Source organism: Corvus brachyrhynchos, unplaced genomic scaffold (assembly GCF_000691975.1).
Source record: "Corvus brachyrhynchos isolate BGI_N302 unplaced genomic scaffold, ASM69197v1 scaffold32, whole genome shotgun sequence".
Classification (NCBI taxonomy): domain Eukaryota; kingdom Metazoa; phylum Chordata; class Aves; order Passeriformes; family Corvidae; genus Corvus; species Corvus brachyrhynchos.
Genome location: NW_008237919.1, coordinates 6848299 through 6869782, shown reverse-complemented (window position 1 = coordinate 6869782; position 21484 = coordinate 6848299). Strand labels below are relative to the sequence as shown.

The 21484-nt window shown below is 42.0% G+C and overlaps 1 protein-coding gene across 3 annotated transcripts in view; it reads left to right on the top strand.

The window, feature by feature from the left end:
• SLC38A4 (solute carrier family 38 member 4) overlaps positions 1-21484 on the top strand; it is a 29399-nt gene continuing 7915 nt past the window's right edge. Inside the window, exons 1-13 of one of the 3 annotated variants that reach the window (XM_017733163.1) lie at positions 1-128; positions 7449-7505; positions 11220-11450; positions 12147-12237; positions 13529-13644; positions 16644-16717; positions 16857-16949; positions 18505-18586; positions 18678-18760; positions 18859-18917; positions 19279-19557; positions 19676-19755; positions 20856-20956. In XM_017733163.1, coding sequence (XP_017588652.1) covers positions 11332-11450; positions 12147-12237; positions 13529-13644; positions 16644-16717; positions 16857-16949; positions 18505-18586; positions 18678-18760; positions 18859-18917; positions 19279-19557; positions 19676-19755; positions 20856-20956 — 1177 coding nt within the window. In that variant the 5' untranslated portion in view covers positions 1-128; positions 7449-7505; positions 11220-11331. Of the gene's footprint in view, positions 129-7404; positions 7506-11219; positions 11451-11536; positions 11765-12146; positions 12238-13528; positions 13645-16643; positions 16718-16856; positions 16950-18504; positions 18587-18677; positions 18761-18858; positions 18918-19278; positions 19558-19675; positions 19756-20855; positions 20957-21484 lie in introns of those variants that run through there. The other 2 variants (XM_017733164.1, XM_017733165.1) reach the window with 2 other exon arrangements.

The window sequence follows — 21484 nt, the reverse complement described above, 5'->3', positions numbered from 1 at the left end:
CGGTGAGCGGGCGCTCGGACGGGAGGAGCAGGACCCCGGACAGGGCCGCGGCGACCGCCTGGACTGGGGCGGCACGGCGGGCACTGACGGCTGGATTGGGACGGCAGGGTTGGATGCAGGCAGCCCAGGCAAGGACACGGGGCGAACTGGCAAGGCAGCAGTCAGGGGCACAGGAATGCAGGACGGTGCGAGGGCGAACCGGCGAGGGCAGGAGAGCTAGAAGGCAGGCTGGGGCCAGGGCAAAGGAGGGAGGGAGCAAGCGGGAATAGCGAACAGTAGCGAGCCCCAGTGAGCAGCAGTGAGCCCTGACCCTCCCAAAGTCTGCCCGAGGACAGGGAACCACTGGCCCAGTCCATCCTTCCTGTGCCGTCCATTGGTGGAGGCCTCTTCACGGCCTGATCGGAGCAGCCCCTCCGCAGTGTCTCCCGCTGCCTGCCTCGGGGGGTGTTGGCAGGCGAGGGCTCCGCGGAGACGAGGCTTCCCGCACTCCTGGCTGCCTCCTGCACATGGCAGGTGTACGCTCCCACCCCCCCTCTGACAGCCCTGACAACCGGAGCTGGCTAAATGGCTGAATTCAGGCTGAATTGGCTCCTCACACACGCCTTTGGTCTTCTGGCTGCGCTCCAGCTAATACAATTCAGATGAGAACTCTTCCAGGCCTTCACTCTGTGACCCTGGGGTCTGGAGTCATGATGGCCAGGCCTTCCATCCCAGCACATCGTGCTGGCACATATAGAGGCATTACAGAACTGTACACTACTAAACAAATATAGGCTCCTCTGGCTCACTAAACATGAACAAAAGTGAATTTATGTGTTCCATGTGTTCCCTGCTAAATAATAAGCAGTGAGCTCTTCCCAGTGTGTGTGAGTGGAAGTATGTTTATCTCACAGTAGGTAAGTGCAGAAATAAGCTATGGTGGACACATGTCTGGTCATGCAGTGGGACAGGCATTGGGCCCCAGGGAAGAGGGATCCATGAGCAGGCTAGCCTGGCATGTAATCCTGCTGGAAACCTTTCTTTACTCACAGCTGAAGGGCCTCCATGAGAGGTGGCAGCAGAAGTGGAAGCTACCCAGATGAAATGTTCTGTCAGGTTGGATCTGAGCTTGGCTGTTTCTGATGAATTGTTCAGGATGTAGCAAGTCATTGCAGCTGCTGCAGAAACTAGCCTCCTAAAATGAGGATGGAGATCAAAATATCAAAAGTTTAAATCCTTTTCTTTCTGGACCTGTATGTTTTCCAGATCTTAAAAGAAACAGAGGTTTCAAAGCCATGCCTAATATGATGCTCCTAGAGCCCCTCAGTCTGAGCAGCTCTCACTGCCCAAGTCACAGGTGTCAAACCAGTGGAACATTTGAGAGCTTGAATCACTCACTCACATTTGGGCAGAACATGGCAGCAGCTGTGAGAAACCCCAGGCACTCAGTAGTCAGCTGAAAACGCAGTTCTCTACCCTTAGCAAAAGGCAGAGTGAAAAGAAACTGGATAAATTGCAACAGGATTTCTCGTATATATCAGAACAGAAAGGGATATAATAGCTCAATATTACTCAGCTATTATATTTAAAAACACATAAAACCATAGTGTTATACTCCATAATATCCAGCAGCGTCAATGTACTCCTTGGTGAATTCATCATTCCTTTGCCATGCTGCTTTGTTTGCTCAGCTTCATTCCATGTAGAGCATGGATAATATGTTCCTCCTAGCACACATGGACACTTTCAGAGCAGACACAGGCTTGTGGTGAAAATCTTCAGGTAGCCCCTGCCTTTGCTCAGGCAATGCTTGAAGCCAGGAATAATTGCCCTGACAGTGCAAGATGTTCCCAAAAGTATTCTGAAAATAATGGAGGGGGGAAAGGGCACCACTGAAATAATTTTTTTTAGGTGAAGAAGTGGAACAACAGAAGGCATAGGGTAAAAATCTAGAGGATGTTTTTCTCTGTTCCTGACATCATTCAAATAGAAAAAAAGACAAAAAGAAAATTGTGTGTCAAGTTCTTTGAAATAGTATGAGTAATACCTTACACCCTTCCCAAAGCCTAGACTCAGACGGTAAGCCTTTAAGTAGCAGACTGAAGTGTATTAAAGAAGCTAGCTAGTGACCATAAGCCCCTTCTAGGGGGGTTGAATAATTTTTGGAGATGTTTTTCTCTCCCTCTATTGAGATTATACAGACACTGAGGTAAATTACCTCCATTCTTAGTCATTATAGTGAATTACCTTTTGTTAAGTGTTAAGAACCTCCAGTTTTCCTTTTTACTTAAAAATATTGGGCAGCAATAAATGCACTCTGCAGTGGCAGGAGTCATTGCAACAGGGAGAGATAGTAGTGTCACAAAGGAAATACCCTCTGCTGTCTGTAGTCATACTTAATATTATAAGCACAGTAAGTCAAAAAGTACAGTAGAAAAGCAGTTAATATATAGTAAATTACAGTCATGACTCTGAAACTTGTGTTTGTTATTAGGAATCCTATTTCATAAAATTAATCACATGAGTTTTATTTAATATTCTTTTTTAGCTCTTCCTCTAAGTTCGCTGTAGTCAATTGCAAGTGCAGCTTTTCATACTTGCCCTGTGAAGCTCATTATTGCCAGACAGACTGAAATAAACTTGGGGATAAGAAGAAATTGGGTTTTTTTGGAAAGGAAACACAGGATGTTGCAACCTTTTTCAGAACATGCCAGTTATTCTTCTACACAGAACTTAATACATTTACCAACTATCCTCAGTTTCATTCTGCAAAATTTGTGAATATCAATATTTTAAAAGAGCACTCTGAACTCTCTTGTGCATAGTTATGTATTGACAGTGTATGTGTGAAGACAAAAAGACTACTTAAGCCAGAACCTGCCCACTTCCGTCAGCAGATCTCCTCAAGAAGTCAATGGACTATTGAATTCCTCAGTAAGTCCTTTTTTTAACTTGTTTCTGGCACATGGAGTGTTGTTTGCCTAATGTCTGGCCATGTCTCACCTAATTGCATTCCTGGCATCAGTATCTTTGAGAGCATCTTTAATATCTTTGTGTCCATGTGTGTGGCGCTAAGCAATTGCACAGACTCATCAGAACACTTGTTGTAAGGGACTTGTGGAGAGCAGCTGGTCCAGTCTCCTCCACAAGGAGTGGCTGACATGAGCACCAGCTCGTTTCAGGCATGACTTTGCCTTGTAAAGCCTCAAAAACCTTCAAGGACAGTGACTCTGCAGCCTCTACTCCCTCACCGACCTGTTCCCGATTTGCACTACCGTTCTCCTCATATCGGGTCTGAACCTCCCACACTGTGGTGGCTCCTGCCCCATGTCTGGGCTGCCTGGCCCAACTGAGAAGGGCCTGCCTCTGTAATCTTTGTAACTACACTTTAAGTAGTTGTAGTTTGCTCTCGTGCCTCCTTTTATCTTCCCCCAGCTTAAACAAACATCCCTTTCCCAAACTTTCCAATTTTGAAAAATTCAAAAGTTTCTGTCTAGCTGAAATAATGCAGCACCTTGAATTTGCAGGATCTGAGTGAGAATTCAGGTTGCTTGAGATGGCAGGAGGTATCACTGCCCCTTTTAAACTCCAAAAAATTGTGAAAAAGCCCTAATCTTTAATGTGTACTTCTAAGGGTAAAACATAGCAAGAGTCAAATAATACTGAAAAGATTCTTGCAAAAAGCTTCCTAACCCTTTTAAGGTGGGGATTTGGGCCTGTGTATACGTAGATCTGTAGGGTTAGGTGCTTTGAATGCAGCTGGTTTACCATCACCAGGATTACTTTGACTTGTAGTGTATTAGTGTATAGCAGACAGCCACAACAAAATTGCAAAATACACTTTGCTTTGCCCTGCACACTGTCTCAGTGACAGTGAAAATGAATACAGAGTGAAAACTAAACTCAGAGCTACAAGAAAATCTCCTTCAACTTCAGAAGATAGTATTTGAGCAAGAAGAAAACACAGATAAAGGCTCTTGTGTCAAGAGGAAAGTAGCATGAGTCAGAGAGCAGCAATTACTACAAAACAGGAAAATGTTAAGGAAGCATTGAACACAACCTCAGGTTCCATAAAAACAAAGCCAAAATACAGAAAAAAATATGCTTAGTATTTTGGTAAAAAAATCTCCAGCATGTTCAGTACAGTCTTGTTTCATGCTGTAAAGCCTTTTTGTCAGCCTAGGCTCCAGGCACAGCAATGTAAGCAGCCACAAGGACAGCAGCACAGCCCTGACCTGCCTTGCCCAAGCCCACATCCTGGAGGCTGACCACCAGCTGCATAGGGGCAGAGGCAGGCAGCAGAACATGCTGGACTTCCCCCAACAGTACCCCAGTGATACCCATGTTTGGGGGATCTCAAGTACCAAGCTCTGGGCCAGCATCTCCAGTTCACACAACCCGACGAGCTCTTGATTGCTCTTTGCCTCAGACAAGGGCTCTGAGCAATGGCTGAGGGTTTTGCTCCCTAAAGAGCATTATAGTGTTCAGAAAATGGAACCTGTTGGTGTGGCAAATGTGGGAGGTTGTGCTTGAGGGGCAAAGGACCACTGAGCCTTTTCTAATGGCACTGCCACCACTTCCAGCTCTAGGCTCTGCCAAAAACCTGTGCTCTGGAAACACCCTTCTAGCTGAAGAAGACTCTGGAAACACACACTTGACAGCCACAGTAGATTGTTCCTGCTTTCTCTGTTCAGGAAATGTGGCCTCAGTCCTCAGATCTGCCATGCCTGGAAATTTCTGCTGTAAGTGATGGCAGGTATTACTGCAACAGGAGTTTTTTCTGTGAGACATAAGGTAGCCAAAAAGCATGAGAAGAGAAAAATATAACATCTACCAAGTATCACAGTTGTAGCTGCAGTTAATTTGGCTTCCTCAGAGAATGGGTAAACAGGGTTCTGGGCAGGGAAAACAGTCCCTGGTGAGCTTCAGAGTGCTCCATAGGCACTGAGGTGTCTAACAGAGCTTATAGTATGATCCCAAAAATTAACAGAGAGCTTTATTTAGTAGCATTTGGAGGAAAAGTAGCCAAGAGTACACTTGGCTCTTTGAATGTAAGTGGAGCTACTGTGTCTGCATGACTCTGTGGCAGAGACATGTCACACAGAAAGCTAGTTCCAGCTACAAGAGGCAAGGGTGTGATGGATATCACAAGGTTGTGCTTTCTTTTGTTCACTGTTTCCAGCTTTTTAATCAAGAATTTAATCCTGTTCTTTGTCAGAAAACAAAAAGAAAATGTATTTTTTTTCTTTGAACTCTTGCATGACCTCAAGCAATACTAGCAAATACAAAGTTTTCTTTGCAAATAGTGAAATCAAACACAGTCAAGCCGAAGACAAAACAGAAAGGGCTCTGCAATCCTTGAGTTACTGTGTGCCTCCATTCAGTGTGAAGATTGGACACTGACATTTGTGCTCTGCTGAAAGACTTCTTTCCTGCTGGAGATTAAGCAGTGCTTTTCTAGTTAGGGATAGGCAGAAAGAACTGGCAGAGTAAAAAAAAACTGTGTTAAAAACTCTGTTAGCTGGCTCTTCTCTGCAGAAAAAATTGCCTACAGGCATGTGAATGGTTCCTGCCAGCCCCACCTGCCCATACACCTTGCCTGGCATCTTTGAGGCATCAGGTGCTAGGACAGGGGCACTGCTGAGCACCATCAACCCTGATGACTGCATCCCCCCGTGCACTGAGGAAAGATCCACACAACTACCATGATGTGGCTACAGAGAAAATTGTGCCACACTGCTTAGACTCGGTGGGAATCAGAGATAGACATAGATACTTGTGGTATTTGAAAAGGAAATTAACTCTAACCTTGATTATTATTTATTTAATCAGGTTCAAAAAATGCATCAGAAGTAATTTGCACAGCTGTTGCTGATTTGTTAGTACATCTGTCCCCAAATCTCCCTGCTGTTTTCTTTATGGTTTGCAATCTTATTTTCCTTTGTTTAAAGAAATGTTTTTCTCTCCCCTATTGTTACATGAAACAGCCACATGAACAACAGTGCAACAAGGAGGCTGCCCATACCCGCAGCCCTGTCAAGGGTGCAAAGCAAACAGGATCAAGAAGAGCAGAGCTGCCTCCCTTAGCTCCCTCTGCAGCTCTGCTCCCTCACCCTAGCAATGGCATAGGACAATTTGGTGCCATACTTGTGCTGAGACCTGCCTTAACACATTAAGGTCAGCTATTCTTTGTCATATGCCTTAGAGGGAAAGCCTGTTTCCCTCATCAGACCAGCTGATGAAATGGAAGACACAGCGTGCTTTCAGACTCAAAGTCCATTCTACCAGACTAGGCCCAAAAATTTGTTCATTTTTCCAGCTATGTGCTAGGTTTAAATCAAGATAGGACCTCTGGCTCCAAACCTTGCACCTCTTAATCTTTGGATTGCACTACTTTTGGCATCGTATGGCATGACTGGCTTTACAATCAGTTGCCTTTTCAAGGGAATGCAGAACTGAGGGAGACAGAGCTTATTTTTGTTAAACTATTTGTCTGAGTCTATATTGGAACTCAGACTTTTTTGGAGGGGGGGAACTCTGAAACCAGCACACCACAGCCAGTGCTGGAAGCAAGCAAGCAGAAGGCCTGGTCACAGTGGAGCAGGCTTGGGTTCCCACAGGTTGTCACCCAGCCTGAGCTAAAACAGTCTGAGTGCTCCACAGGAAATTCTAAGAATTAAAAATTACATCCCCTCACTTGCTCTCCTGCCTTCACAGTCAAGCCAGTCTGAGGGCTTTAATCACAAAGCCTACATGGGTGGGAGGGCTGGAGGGTTTAGTTGTGGGTTTTAATTATGGTCATTATGTAATTGGATAAAATGCTACAGTAAATTCTGCAGTATTACAGGCACATCACAGGTAATTAAATACTTCTCCACAGGCCTATGTTGCCATTATATGAATAACATTTGTCACTGAACATATGCCTCCTCAGTTCCAATTACATTAAATATTTCAACTGGGAAACTAAGGCACAGATCAAACAGCCCATTTGAAAGCACACACTTCGGACCAAGCCTGGACAGGCAGTGCAAGATGGAGCTCTGTAGTCACAGAGTTAAGAACAGTGTGGGAGCAAATAGATATTTCTCCCAGAACTTATTTTCCAGGCTCTTTACTATTGTGCTACTGCAAGTTTAATGCATGTACATTATTCAAAAATCCAGACTGTCAAATGAGAGTGTGATCAAGCCTGGGTGAAGCGTTCTGAGGATAAGCATTTTGTAATAGGGCTAAGCTCAGAGAGCAAATAGCTCCGGTAACTGAGATGTTTGCCCTCAGTGTGCTCCAATAAACTGATTTACCTTTCTTCTTTTTTTTCCCCTTTTTTTTAAAGAGCTGACGCAAGTTTGTCAAAGGGTGTTGTTGGGTGTAGCAGCTGTTGATTGGTTTATCCCATACACTCCCATTTGTCTTTAAATCACTGTTCAACTGCTCTAGGTTGCATATGAGTAAACTTTTTCTTACAGGTGCAATTCCTAAAAGATATCACCTGCAGTGAGGAAAGGAACCTGCTCAACTCAGAGGTAAACTTTCTTTGTTTATAAAATTTGATCAATGTAGTTTAGACACCAGCCACATCTTCAGAAATTGGAAACTATAAATTTAACTAATCTTTAAATATAAGTGCAATATGAAGGATGGGCTCCTTAAGATTTAGTGACATGGTAATTTGCACTGGCAGATATCTTTGGTATTTCTTCAGGAATGAAGTTTAGTCTTCTCTTTTGTACAGAAAATCAAAACCTAAGCAACCATAGAGGCAGCAAAAGTATTCAAAATTGTCTAGTCAATTAAGAAATGAATGATTGCTTTCCTTTGCAGCCCTCAGCTATCTTCTGAGAATTTTTTTCCAGGCTCTTAAGTTACTTGGCTAATATTTCTTTAAACAAACGAATTTGTGAAGGTGGGATTTACATTTTAATTGTTTATTTCACAGCTGCAACACTTACTTCATTTTGAAATAGCCACAGAGACAATAATGTTATAAAGTCACTTTCATGAAGACAAAGAATCTGGCAGAATCTGCTAAATCGGATACCATGGCAGAGATTACAAATACTGATATTGCAAAAATCAGGAAAGTGTTAGTCATATCTATGACCCGGCATTATTTGCCCAGTGGTTGTCCATTCGCCTAATGTTCTAACTGCAGACTGGACAGAAATCAATAACATTGTGAAATCAGATGCCAAAAATTTCATCATTTTCCGAATCATTGCTGAAAACCATTACTTAATAAATGATGTAGAACAGTACCCTGTACTTGAAGAGGAAAATTAGTTTTAAAGAGATAAATAACTGCCCTCTAATAATAGGTGAATTTCTTTTGCAATGAGTATTTCCAGTTTAATACCATACTTTAAGAAAAATCTTTTCTGTTCAGCCAAATGCTACAAGAGACAGCAAAAACATCACTGTATTGAAGCCAAGTTTGAGGAATACTGGAAATCTAAGAGATTTCTCTTGTATGTTTAGGCACCAGAATCATAACTGAAGCAGAAAGCGTTATATCCCAGAGAAGCTAAAGCTGATAAACTTTGGTGTTTCTCCTCCAGTATTAAAAGGCTACGCTTCTGGCAGGACCCAGGCCTGCCCAACATTGGTTGCTGTGCTTTCATGCCATCCCTGCCCTGGTTCCTTGTTTTCCCCTGGGACCAGCAATCCAGCCAGCACAAACCCCTGAAGGGGTGCAACTGAGCACCGGATGCCAGTGCATTTCCCTTTATCTAAATATCTTGCAGGCTGAGTAACGACTCCAGAGGCACAGGGTCACCCCATGTCCCCCTCAGGTGAAGAAGTGACAGCTCTGCCTCTTCCAGTGCCTGTACATCTTCCCAAACCCCTCAGTATCTGCAGTACTAGGAACCTGAAGATATGGATTGCCACCAGCTAAGGACCAGCTCTGTCAAGTTCTACTGAAGTTCAAAGGCACCATTGGTCATAATCAGTTATCAGTGTTTGCAGGATTCAAATCTAAGAGCAGGCCTGTTTTATGGGTCTCATTCTCCCCACTTCTATGCCAGTGGCTTTCAGCTCATGGTTTGCAAACCTCTTGAGCTCTACCAGCCTCTCCCTAAAAAGTTACAACTGCAAGAAAGCAGATTCTCAACAGACTTAATTTTGCCACCTGAGGCTTTGTACTTTCACAAGAAGACTTTTAGGAATTCACAGATTAAAAACAATAAAATAGAATAGAAAATCACTTCTCTATTCGGTAATTCCACAGCCTCTTGAAATGATGCCCATAAATCAGATGACTTGTGTAAATGTTTGACAGGGCAACATCCAGATTATTCTTAGGCTGTAACATGTACTTTCAGTCAGTTTTTCCAAATTGTTTGCTGTGCTGCACAAGCTTTCATCCTCAGCCCCTAACCTTTGTGCAGCTTAACTCCTGGCAACTTTTTTGCTTACTTTTCCTCCATTTCCCATCTCTTTGAAGATCTGTGTTTTTTGGACTGCCACTTCTGGAAAAGAAATTTCTCCAACAAGAGTCAGGCAGTGCACACAGGGGAGATTTTACTCTTTACCAGAACAGGGATAAGCACAGTTAGATTTGTTTGCCTGACTTTTACACCACAGATTGAAAATAAGCATCAAGAATTGGAAAAACTCTTTTTCTCAGACAGGGCAGAGTCTGCGTTTGAAGACAGTTCTGTGAATGAAACCACAGTTGTTAGGGCTCTGTCAGGGGTGGAGGGGTGAGGAGGGAGTGTTACTGGTTTTTTATCTCATGGAGTTACTCGTATCCTGAGCGGGCAGAATCCCCCAGGCACTGGAATTTGATTGCCAGCAGCTCTGCCCTGATGCCTGAGTCACTCATCCCCTCACGCACACAAACGCTCTGTGAGGCAGCAGAAAGAATTAAACCCAGCCACTCTCTCTGGTAGGAAATTTCCTAATCCACTGTGATATTGCTTCTCCTTTTCAGTTGTCTGGTCTGGGTGAATGCTTTTAGTAAGAAGCAATGAATTTGACATTAATTTCTGGCCTGGAGTCAGTTTTAATCTCCAGGGTTGGTATTTAAAGTTTATATTTGCATTTTAGACACCTGCACTCCAACATCTTGCCACTACAGATGCTTGTAAATGTTCTTAATAACAGCATATGATCAGTATCAGAGGATAGTGAAGGTTTGGTCATCAGCTGGACCTACACACCCATAAATGCAAACCCAGGAGAAAGGCTATTAAATAGTTGCAGATTTAGTGTTACAAAGAGCTAGACTTAGAAATTATTTGTTGCAGTGTTTTCTGATACTGTTATTATGGAGTGTTGAGCTGCATTTGGCATATGATATTCATGAAAATTGTCATGAATCTGGCCGGTGTGCCTGATTGCAGGGCAGCAGGTAAATGACCAGGAAACTCTAACTCGGGCCCCAAGCGTGCCGGCAGTGTGCTCTCTGATCTGTGCTCACTCCCTTCACTGGTGTCCCCTCAGCTGTGGAATGGAAATAGAGAATGCATCAAGGAATATCTTTGGGAAGGGAGAAGTATTGCAGAACTGCAGCATTTCTTACACAGTGTTTTCCTCTTGAATCTGGTAATAAACAAAGGAATTTATGTGTGTATCTTCAGATTAGTCTGTAGCACACAGCTGCTGAAATCCCAGAGGTGAAGTTCTCTTTGTAAATTTGGGTTATACAGTTTCATTTGGCCCATACAAGAAATAAAGAGTTAAGCATTTATTCCTATAATTTTTAAAAGGCAGGAATTTTTCTAATGGGGTAAAGATAATCGGTCTTATATCCATGTAGTTATCCTGTGTGAGACAGAGCTTCTAGTGATGGGTCAAGTAAGAATTAAACATCAGTCCACTGAAAAACAGAAACTGGCCTATCAGAATTGCACCTCCTAATTATCAAAAAATGGTCATACAGATGCTCACCTCTGTCAGATCCCAGTGAAAGGGTCTACAAAATCTACAAAACATTTAAACCCGTGGCAGTGTTAATCTTACAACAAACAGGAAAGCCAGCTGTACTCCTTTTTTAACAGCAAGCATTTCTGCATCACCCTCCCTTAGAAATTCAAAAGCAGCAGTTCATGAAATTATTTTCTGCTGGCTTTGTATTTTTTCCAGATGCTGGACATCCGCTGTGCATCTGTTGCCCTCTGCACTCTTTACCATCTGAAGGGAGACAGGAGGACCAAGTGCTGGCATATAAAGAGCATTCACACTGGTTTATCTAATTTGAAGAAAACTCTAATGAGTTCTTTGTGTTTTGTTTGCAGAACAGAGTGTTCTGGCAGTCCCTGCATGATACAGAGGATCTGCAAGCAGACGGCGCGGTGCTGTTTACCCTGAAGAAGCGAGTGTGTGTGCTGGAAAGCGCTGACCGTTCTAATGGATCGCGTGGAGCTGCAAAAAGTCAACATCGAACCTGATGGCCAGAGCAACAGTGGGGAAAGCCTCGAAGACAGCTACGCAGAGCCGGCTGATTCAGAAAAGGCTGCAATTAGGAGGTAAGCATTTACCTGTTTTGTTAAGGCTGGAGAGCAGTAATCAATAAACAAGCTTCACTAATGGCATCTGGGACATTTTCCCACAGCACTGACCCTCCCTGCTCTGTGCTCTGGAGGATGGTGTGCCCAGAACAGCAAGGCAGCCCAGGTCCCCCCTTGTCTGCCACCACCTGGACTGACATCTGCAGGCTCGCAACACAGAGAACCCCTTGGCAATTTCCAGCTACTCCAGTCGGATAGTACATGTGTAAATTAATACACTCTCAGAGCAGTTCAACCTGAGCACACTGAGGGAGAACGCTTTCCAGGGCAAGGTATGGAGGGCAGCAGGGAGAGCCCACCATAGCACTAGGACCTGCATGGCTGGAAAAAGTCATCTCAAAACGAGCCATCAGTCTCTAGCTCTCGGCTCACTGCACCCCTCAGCACCTCAACGCGGCAGTGGCAAGGCCCTTTGTTCCCCAGATGTGAAGCATGTGCTCAGCTTTAGCGTGTTGCTGGCAGTACATAATTCTGTTTTTCAACATCTGCAGTCAAATGTAACTTGAAGATTACTGGGTCTAAAACTTAATTCCAAATCAAAGCAAAGATCTACTAAACATGCCAAAAGAGAGTTTCCACTGATGACAAAAGGCACTACTCAAATAAAATGTCTGTCATAAGCTCTAATATTTTCTTACTTTTCTTTGTGTTCAGTCCCCTTGCTAGTGATGATGCAGAAAGTCAAAAGTTCCTTACAAATGGGTATCTGGATAAAAAGAAATTGGAAGACTATAATGAAGAATATGTAAGTTTTATTCATTTTTAATGAACGAATGAATGATTACAAAGTATATCTTATTGACCTGAATTTTTTCTGAAAGATTCAGTAAGCAAAATTACTTTGGAGCTCAGCCAGCGTAATTTTTGCTTTCAAAGAATTAACACATTTTCTAACAGTTACTGCAGCAAACCGTTTCTGTTGTCGTAATTACAAGTAAAACCGAGTCTTTCCTTCACAAGTAATCAGAAAAATTCCTCAGATTATACTTGAGCTTCAGTAACATCTCCATGTAATTTCAGCTGAGATGTGCAGACAGGGTGGGTTAGCATCCATTTTCCTGACAGGATGTTTGGCTCAGAAGGACTTTGTTGTTCCTATGGCCAGGTAGATCTGTGCCTTAGTGCATGCACGCTTGTATTTCTAGTTTCCAGCATCTGTGTAAATGAACCGACCTCCAGCTGCATAGCTTTAAAGAAAGGACATTACTGTTTCAGCTTTATGATGCTGAACATTACATGGTCAGCACACCTTCAACTCCCTAGACAACTCCTCATGCAAGTGGAAGCACAGCACCAGTTCCTGGGGGGTGCATGTGCACGTGCATCCCCTGCTCAGGATTTAATGTTAATTTTTAGTGAATTCGATGAAATAAAAAGCATTATTTTATCAGTTGAATAACAGATTTTATTAATGAATGATCATATAAATATAAAATCAAAAATATTATTTGTGATTGTAAGTTAAGAGCCATGTTCCCTTCTTTTGCACTTGGTGTCAGTTGTAACTCACTCAGACACCATCCCCTCTCTCCTGGTTTTGTCCTCTTCCATTCTTCTGCTTCCAATCCTACGCACACAACGCTCCTTTCTTTCCTCCCCCAGACACACTTTTTGTTTCCCAAAGGAAAAAGCACATCGTACTTGGAGAAATATTCAATAATCTGTTGTATAAATCTTTTAGAAACTCTGAATATTTAAAAATCAATAATTGGAAAGTCTATTTGATAACAGCATGTATTTCCATAGAGGCTAGCCAACACAGCCAGTGTAACTGTGTCACCTTAGTTGCCTGTCAGGAATGTGGGCCTCCTCCTGACTGAGACAATGAAAGACTGGGAAGAGGCAAACACTACCAGCACAGCTATCTTGGGGGTAAAGAGACTCCTTATCATGGCTAGTGCCTCTGGGCTTGGGAGCCTTGAGAAATTTCGCTCCACCTCTAGGGATCAAGGGGAAAACCAGCAATGAGGATAATTAGCCAGTCATGCTTAGTAAAATGCAAGTGAACTGCCATTTTCTGTTCTTGCACCCAACAGCACAGGGGTAGAACTTCCTTTGGAATGTCCTCGTTCAACCTCAGCAATGCCATTATGGGCAGCGGCATCTTAGGGCTCTCCTATGCCATGGCCAACACAGGAATTATCCTTTTCATGTAAGTACATACAAGGAGAAGCAAATAGTTTATAAGCAGGGGCCTGGAGCTGAAGTTTTTATGATTAGAGAGGTATGTTAAGCTTGGTTTGTTGGCTGAAGGTTCTCATAAGATCCTCTGTAATGAAAACATTTCAGCTTCACCACAAGGAACCATCCACTGCTGAAAACCCTTCTATTTATTTAATATTTTAGACCTCCTTTGTATTAGGAACACAGTTGTGAATTGATACTGTGCAATCAAAAAACAGAAGGAAAGAACAGTATACTACTGGTCCTAAAATATCAAGAGCAATCTTGCCAGTTCAGTATGGGAATCCAACAAGGGAATTAAATTACCCATAAATATATTTACATCATTCCAACTATCTAATCACTGTGTAGAAATGGAGGAAGAATATTCGATATAATCTGAAATGGCAGCATGCTTTGAGTGCAAAGGGGTTCACAGATTTAATGTTGCTGCTTCAAGTCTGTTTGTACTCAATGTGCCCAAATGACAGCACTGGTCTGTGACTGACAAGCAGTATCTGCACAGAACGAGTTTTGATAGTAACATACAGCCATGGGAAGTTTTTTAATTGGTGGCTAACATGTGGCTCCTTTTAATGAGACAAGCTATCAAAAATTAATCTTGGTTTTCTTTTTTTAATAACTGGTTTTAATTTTAGCTGAAGCCTTAATTTTAGCCTCCCATGAGACTGAAATAAAGCGTGATATTACGGTATGGCAATAAGCCATTATTTGTCATAACTGAAATCTAGCATGTTTTTATACAGCTTCTTGCCTGTGGGGACTCTGTAACTGTGACAGCAACAACATTCAAAATGTTACATGCAGCTTCTAGTTGCTAAGAAACATTTCCTGTTTTGCCCATGTAATTTCTAACTGAAAATTAATTGTAGATTGAAATGCTGTTCTGTATAAGTGCTTCATAATACCTGCACTCAACTGGTTTAGATATAGTATTTGCAGAGCAAAAAATGGAAGCCAGTTCTAAAATTGACTGCATCAGGGTCAGAAAAATGTAGGATTTTTTTTTCCTCCAGCTTTCTCTGAGCAGTTGTGCTAACTAGTATGTCCATAAATGATCACTGTAAAGAAAACTGTGATACGTTAAGCCTCACTAACAGGAGAAAAATACCTTTATAATATGTTTCTTTTGAAACTGTTCATTCTGACTGGTTGCTGAAATTCTGGTACAAGCCTATGATACTGGCTCTTTCGGCAGTGCTAAAGCAGGGGGTAATGCTAAAGCAAAAAACAAAGGCATGCCCACCCACAGCTCACTGTCTTTACTGTGCTATTTCCATATTTCCTGCATGAGAACATTCTCTGTTCTGGTAGAGGAAGGAGTTTTATTTAAAAGTATAAACTTGTGTGTAGATATTGTTACCCCCACAGCATTTATCCACTTGCTTGAAGTTCCTCTGTTTTCACAGATCATGATGTTAGCGTTAGTGGGATAGAAAAATACCATCTACTGAATGGAAACTACTGGACATGAATTCTAATTTAGATCATGCTGGCAGCATTGTCTGAATTTTTGTAATTACTGTTCTCATGTTGCCCGAGTGCTTTCATGCTGGAAGGTATTCTACAGGGTGAAGGCAAATAGAGGGCTCCTAAAACTCAGAAGCTCCCCCAAAGTTCCCATTACATCCTTCCCACGGGGGAAGTTTACAGTGGCATGGAGCCTGCACCAGAGTAACGCTTCTGCTGCACAGCATGATTTAGCAAGTGCGACCAGGAGGACTTTGGTTTACCCCACCTCATGTGTCAGGGCATGGAGACCATGTCTCTGAATAGCATCTGTATGGGTGCCCCTGAACAAGGAGGATGCCATCTCAGCAGGATGCACTGTCTTGATCCCCCCTTGCCATATGAGCCCACAGCAGGAGACAACCCTGCCCACAGGAAGGTGGTAGCACTGTCTGTCTCTCTTGAAGAGGGACACTTTACAGGAAATCATGATGGTCTGGTGGTGGTCACCTGGCCCCAGGGCCTCTGTCTGGTCCTAGACTAACTCATTTAAGAACTTGGCTGTCAGTGTCTCCCATATCTGTACCAAGCCACATGTTCAGTGGAGTGGAAGGTGTGGGCACAGCCTCCTGTTAAGCCATGGAACAAAGTGCATCCATATTTTCTATCTCTGTCAATGTTATCATCGCATTCCCTTCCTCACCAGCACTCATGCAGGCTGATGACAAGGTGCTTATGGTGATAGGATACGCTGTCCACAGTGCTATGCCCTGAAAATGTCATACAAAGCTACATTTTTCACAAGCAGTTTACAAGAGGCAGGTAGCTGAAATCACGTAGGATGCACCTGTTGTGTGGAAGGAACATGGCAGTAGTCAGAATTACTGAATTCAGGCACTGGTACCATCAAGCAGACTAAGGCTAGAAGACTCAGCTACCAGTGCTCCAAGAGCAGGTTTTCCAGTGTTGTGCCATGCTTTAGCATTATGCAAGATTTCTAATGTACTTACACAGCAGGCAGCTAACCTCCACTGCACAATGATACAGCAGAAGTCAAAAGCAGTGACCAGGTAGGAGGTAGCATTAAAGTTGTCCCAGTCACGATTGGTTTTGTGTTTCATTTTTGTGGATTTTTTTGAAAGCTCTGATTAAGAGAGAGATGAAAATGAGAAGTCAGAGAGCAGGTAAGAGTCCAAAGACCAGATTCTTTCATAGAAACCTGTTTACTTTAGTAGGATCTTATTAAGATACAACATTCTGTCCGTGTAGAATAGCACAGAACTGGCACTTACTGGACTTAAGCCTTCAGGGGCTTTTAGAATGTATAAGGTGCAACTGTACTCACAAGTAAGCTACAGGTGACACTTAGCTCTGCATTTAGCACTAGGAGACCAAAGAACAAACTTGCTGAAGACTACTTACATGTTGAACTTCATGAGAATGAGCATGTGTATGTTCAAATCAACTGAGTGTCTCTGATGTCCTGCTTAGGATTCTGGTTTCTGCTTTGCCTTGCAGAGTTTTGCTGCTCAGCGTAGCAATATTGTCACTCTACTCGGTCCACCTTTTACTGAAGATATCAAAAGAAGGAGGTAGGATAATCAGGCTGTGATTGAAAGAGAGTCCCTACTGCATGCATGTATTTTACCTTGGAATGCAATTCATCAAGTATGTCCAATGTAGTGGCCCATGTTTCTATTTTGGTTTTGGTTTTGTTCGGTTTTTTTTCAGGATCATTAATATATGAAAAACTGGGAGCAAAGGCATTTGGCTGGCCTGGGAAGTGGGGTGTTTTCATTTCAGTCACAATGCAGAATATTGGAGGTAAGAGACAAAAGTTTTCTAGCTTCCAGTGCTCTTCCTACAGAACACAAGTGCTTTGTTTCTCTTCTCTGTCTGGCTAAACAGCATCAGAGATGCACCAGATACAGCATACATTGTATTTCAAAAAGGAAGGATATGAGGAATTCATCTCACTTCTTTTCAGCTACCTGACACTTCAGTGTTTGGTGAAAGACAGTTGCCTGGGATCTCTCCATGGCCAGTGAAGAGGCTTCAGTGATGGCTAAAGTGGCCTGACTGACTGTTCTCAAGAAACTGGCCATTTCTCTTTATTGAGTACAGCTAAGACTGTTCTTAGCATCTAGTTGAAGCATCTGCTTCAACTTTGAAATGATTAGTCTGACCTAAAAGGAACAGGGTTCTGACTTCTCTATAAAAGGCCCTTCAGTAGTTCGTTTTTCAGCTGAATTCTCTCCTTGAAATAACAGTTGGGTTGTGTTACTCCCAAGATGTGTGTTTAAAGTAATTATTGAATGTATTCACTCACAAAGATGCTTCCTGTGAAATATCTATCAAGTAACCTCCATCCTTTCAGAACAGGAGACTTACCAATATCAACAGTAGTGGTAGACAGTACATTCATTCAACAAAGCTTTTTTTCCTTTACTATCCCAGAAGAAGCCTTTTAGGAGGCCAAAGAACACCAGGTCTGAAACCACAGGGATGTGTATATTTTTTTATAGACTCCTTAAGGAGAGGTAATGGAAATTTAAATTAAATGTGCCATTAGTCAATTAAATTTGTGCAGGTTTTTTGGTAATTTCTCTATTGGAACTTACTGTGTTTTGCAAATCTCCATCAACAGGTCATTACTGTCCTGTTACAGCAACTTTGCTACAAAAATAGAGGTAGTTCACGTCTCTCTACTGCAAAAGACTTTTTTATTTTGTTCATAAAATATGTTATTCTATGGTATTCCTTTCCTTCCTCAAGCCTGCATATCAAACTGGTTGAATTCAGAAATGAAGTATGCTTCCCTATTAAGGAGGAATAGCCGTTCCTCTAGTCCTTGTCTAGATTGATCCATAGGTCTCCAGAGACCTCCCTGTGACAAACGTAAAACAAATGAAAAAAGCATTACTTCCCGCCGTACATTTTAAATGAGATGTGTAGAAGTCCACTCTTACTTCAGGAATCTTGACAACTAGTTGATTTCTTTATATATATAGAAGATACTGGAAGAAAGAAGTTGAAAGTATGAAGGATAAGGTAGCTGAAGAGATCTAGAGGAGGAAACAACTAAAGTTACTACAGAATGAGGATGGACAGCGTCCATTGGAAAAAAGACATAACAAAAAAGGAAAAAGAAGTTCAGAGGGATTTAAGTATGCTATAAATTCAGTAGTAACTGTATTGTATTCTAATACAGAATGCTAGATGTCATTCAGACCATGTTCATAACAATATAAAGGATTTGTTTATTGTCACACTGCTATTTAAACAAAACTCATTTCTCTACTTTAGCAAAAACTTTTCTCTTTTTTTTGGAACTAAAGTTTTCTCTGAAGGTGTTTGTTTTGTTTGGGTTTTTTTCCAGCAATGTCGAGCTACCTCTTTATTATTAAATACGAACTTCCTGAAGTCATCAAAGCATTTATGAAACTTGAGGAGAATTCTGGGTAGGTGCCTTTTCCCAGCCTGAACCTCAGAGGAAAATTTTTCACTTCAGTGTCAATGATGATTGTTTTTATTTTTATTCTTCCTCTTTAGAGAATGGTACCTTAATGGGAATTACCTCGTCATACTTGTAACAGTTGTGATTATTCTTCCCCTCTCCCTTCTAAAAAGTTTAGGTAAGCTTAATACCTTGCTTAAGCTTATTTCTTATTCCTGTTATGACTGTGAATTTATATGTAACTGAACTGTTCTGTTTGTTTTTCTTGCTGCACAGGTTATCTTGGTTATACAAGTGGGTTTTCGCTGACCTGTATGGTTTTCTTTGTCGGTGTGGTAGGTGACTGTTTGGGTATTGTCTCCAGGCAAATACAGACTCTGTAAACCTTAAACACTGTTATTCTTACCATGACAATTTAATGGGGGTATTAGAATAGCACCTCCAAGTGAATCAAATCAACAACCTATTGCTTAATGAAGTCAGAATAAAAAAAATCAGTTTAAAAAACTCTTGAGAATAAAAAAATAGAGCAGAGACAGAGTAACAGCAAATATTTGCAGGAGAAACAGAAGTCGTAGCACTTGGTTTCCTGCTTCCTGTCTTTCTGAGTGTCTGTTTATACTTCTGTTGGAATACCACCAATGTGTAATCTCCTACAGTGCTACTCTTCTGATAACATTGTCTACTCTTTTGTAGGTAATCTTCAAGAAATCCCAAATACCCTGTCCTCTTCCCATCATGGACCAGGGGATTGAAAACTGGACCACCACCAATAGCACAGGGCCAATGTACCAGGTCATGTTATCAAATGAGTCACTCGGTTCTGGTGTGAATTTCATGATGGACAACACAGCCGGGCACTTTCCGAGCCTTGAGGAGCCAAAAGATGCCTCCCCAAAAAGCGGAGTAGAATACGAAGCACACAGCGACAACAGTGACAAGTGCCAGCCAAAATACTTTGTGTTCAACTCACGGGTAAGGGAGATTCTGTAGAATTTGTCTTTCACCACTTGTACCACAGCTACACTGCTGCCTGCCAAAAGTCAGAGGTACAGCCGTGACCATTCTTACTAATGGGAGCTTTATTTTACAGACTGCCTATGCAATACCCATCCTGGCATTTGCATTCGTATGCCACCCTGAGGTGCTACCAATATACAGTGAACTGAAAGAGTAAGGTTCTTAAATTTTGTCCAATACTTCCAGTTATCCAGTGATAGATAGAGAACAATTTCTACATGTTGTCCCTTGATTGCTGGTGTGTAAACACCCACATGATAATGATTTATTGCTTTCCATAGTAAGCAGATACTGGCTTTGCTTTGATCTTGTAGTCAGATATTGGTGACAGAGAACCACTGCATTGATCGATACTTACTTAGGAAAGGAGGAATCTGGACAGTCCTTCAAATGATCTGAAATAAACCAGGGAAGTTGGTTGCACTGAAACAGATCATTCTGGTTTCTAATAGTATCTTAATGAGTTCTGTGCCTGGGTCAGTTGCTGCTTACTCTTAAAGTTTCTTGGGATGCCATTGGTTTGGGTGTCTTATGTAGGCTCTTCACTCAGCCTGCTTTACGTAACCAATATCCAAAATCAAATACACTTGCTTAAAACAGTGCAGAGTTGATAGTTGGGAAGGGCTAATAAAAGGCATTTGTTGAACAGCAAAAATTGCATTACACGAGGATGTGTTGGAAAACTCAAGGAGGCTAAGATCCATTACCTCCTGTTTCAGTAGGTTTAACCTCAAAAGCAATAAAAATTCTCATATGACTTGGGAAAATGCTTGCAGGTTCTGTAAGATGAAGATTTTCTTTAACCAAATGATGTATGAAGAAAGGATTTGATCTGCAAGGGATTCTTGAACCTGCAGAACAGCCCTATGTAGATATAAGTGTATGTTCATATAGAGATGGCTGAAAGCTCTTGTCTATTATTATTAACAGACCTGTAATTCTAGTCACTCCATTTGTTTTAATCTAAAATACACCATTTGAGATTGACATTTAATAAATAATGATATACAAAATAACGTGGCACATTTTTATGTTGTCACTGAGAAAGCACTAGAAATGGAGTTTCAACACATTTTATAAATCTGTGCTGCTCTGCACAGAGTTGTAAAACATCAAGAACTCTATGTAACCGATATAGTTGCTATGAACTTACTATCCAGCGAGGGTATGTCAGAGAGCTAAGATACTTCAGAGCACTTCTTGTACAAGTAGAGGCTTTATAGGACTGTTACTCTCTTTCTTTCGTACTTCAGTCGCTCCCGAAAGCGGATGCAGAATGTCTCAAATGTCTCCATCACTGGCATGCTTATCATGTATCTTCTGGCTGCCCTCTTTGGATACCTTACCTTCTATGGTAGGTCAAAACCCTGTCTCTGCAGAATTTTCTCTCACTTTTTAAAGCAGACAAGCTGGTTCTGTCGCAAAGGCTCAAGTATTAATGTATTTTCTGGGGGTTTGAATCCAAGTGTAAGCAACATTCAATTATAATACACAGTGTGTAACCTTCTGAATGAACGGTGGGACTTACCCAGCTGTCAGGCCACAAGTTCCTCACCTGTGAGAGACTCAGAGGCACCTACTAGGGTGCCTACTAGGGGGACTGGTTTTGTTTCCCTTGGCTTTGTGAACTCAGACAAGAAGCTGCTGTAAACTTGACTCTTGGCAAAGGCCAAGAGTACTAAAAATACTCTAGTGCTCAACAGTTTTACATGACACTATTAAGTGCTATCCAGTCTGTCTCTGACGCCACTAGTTCAGCTTCATCTATGCTGAAAAACAGGTGCAAATCATTCTAGTGTAAAAAGAAATCTGGATGAGCTAGACTAACTGATAGGCAAACAGAGTAGTCCCTCTATTAGCGCACTATTGTGCAGACGCCACC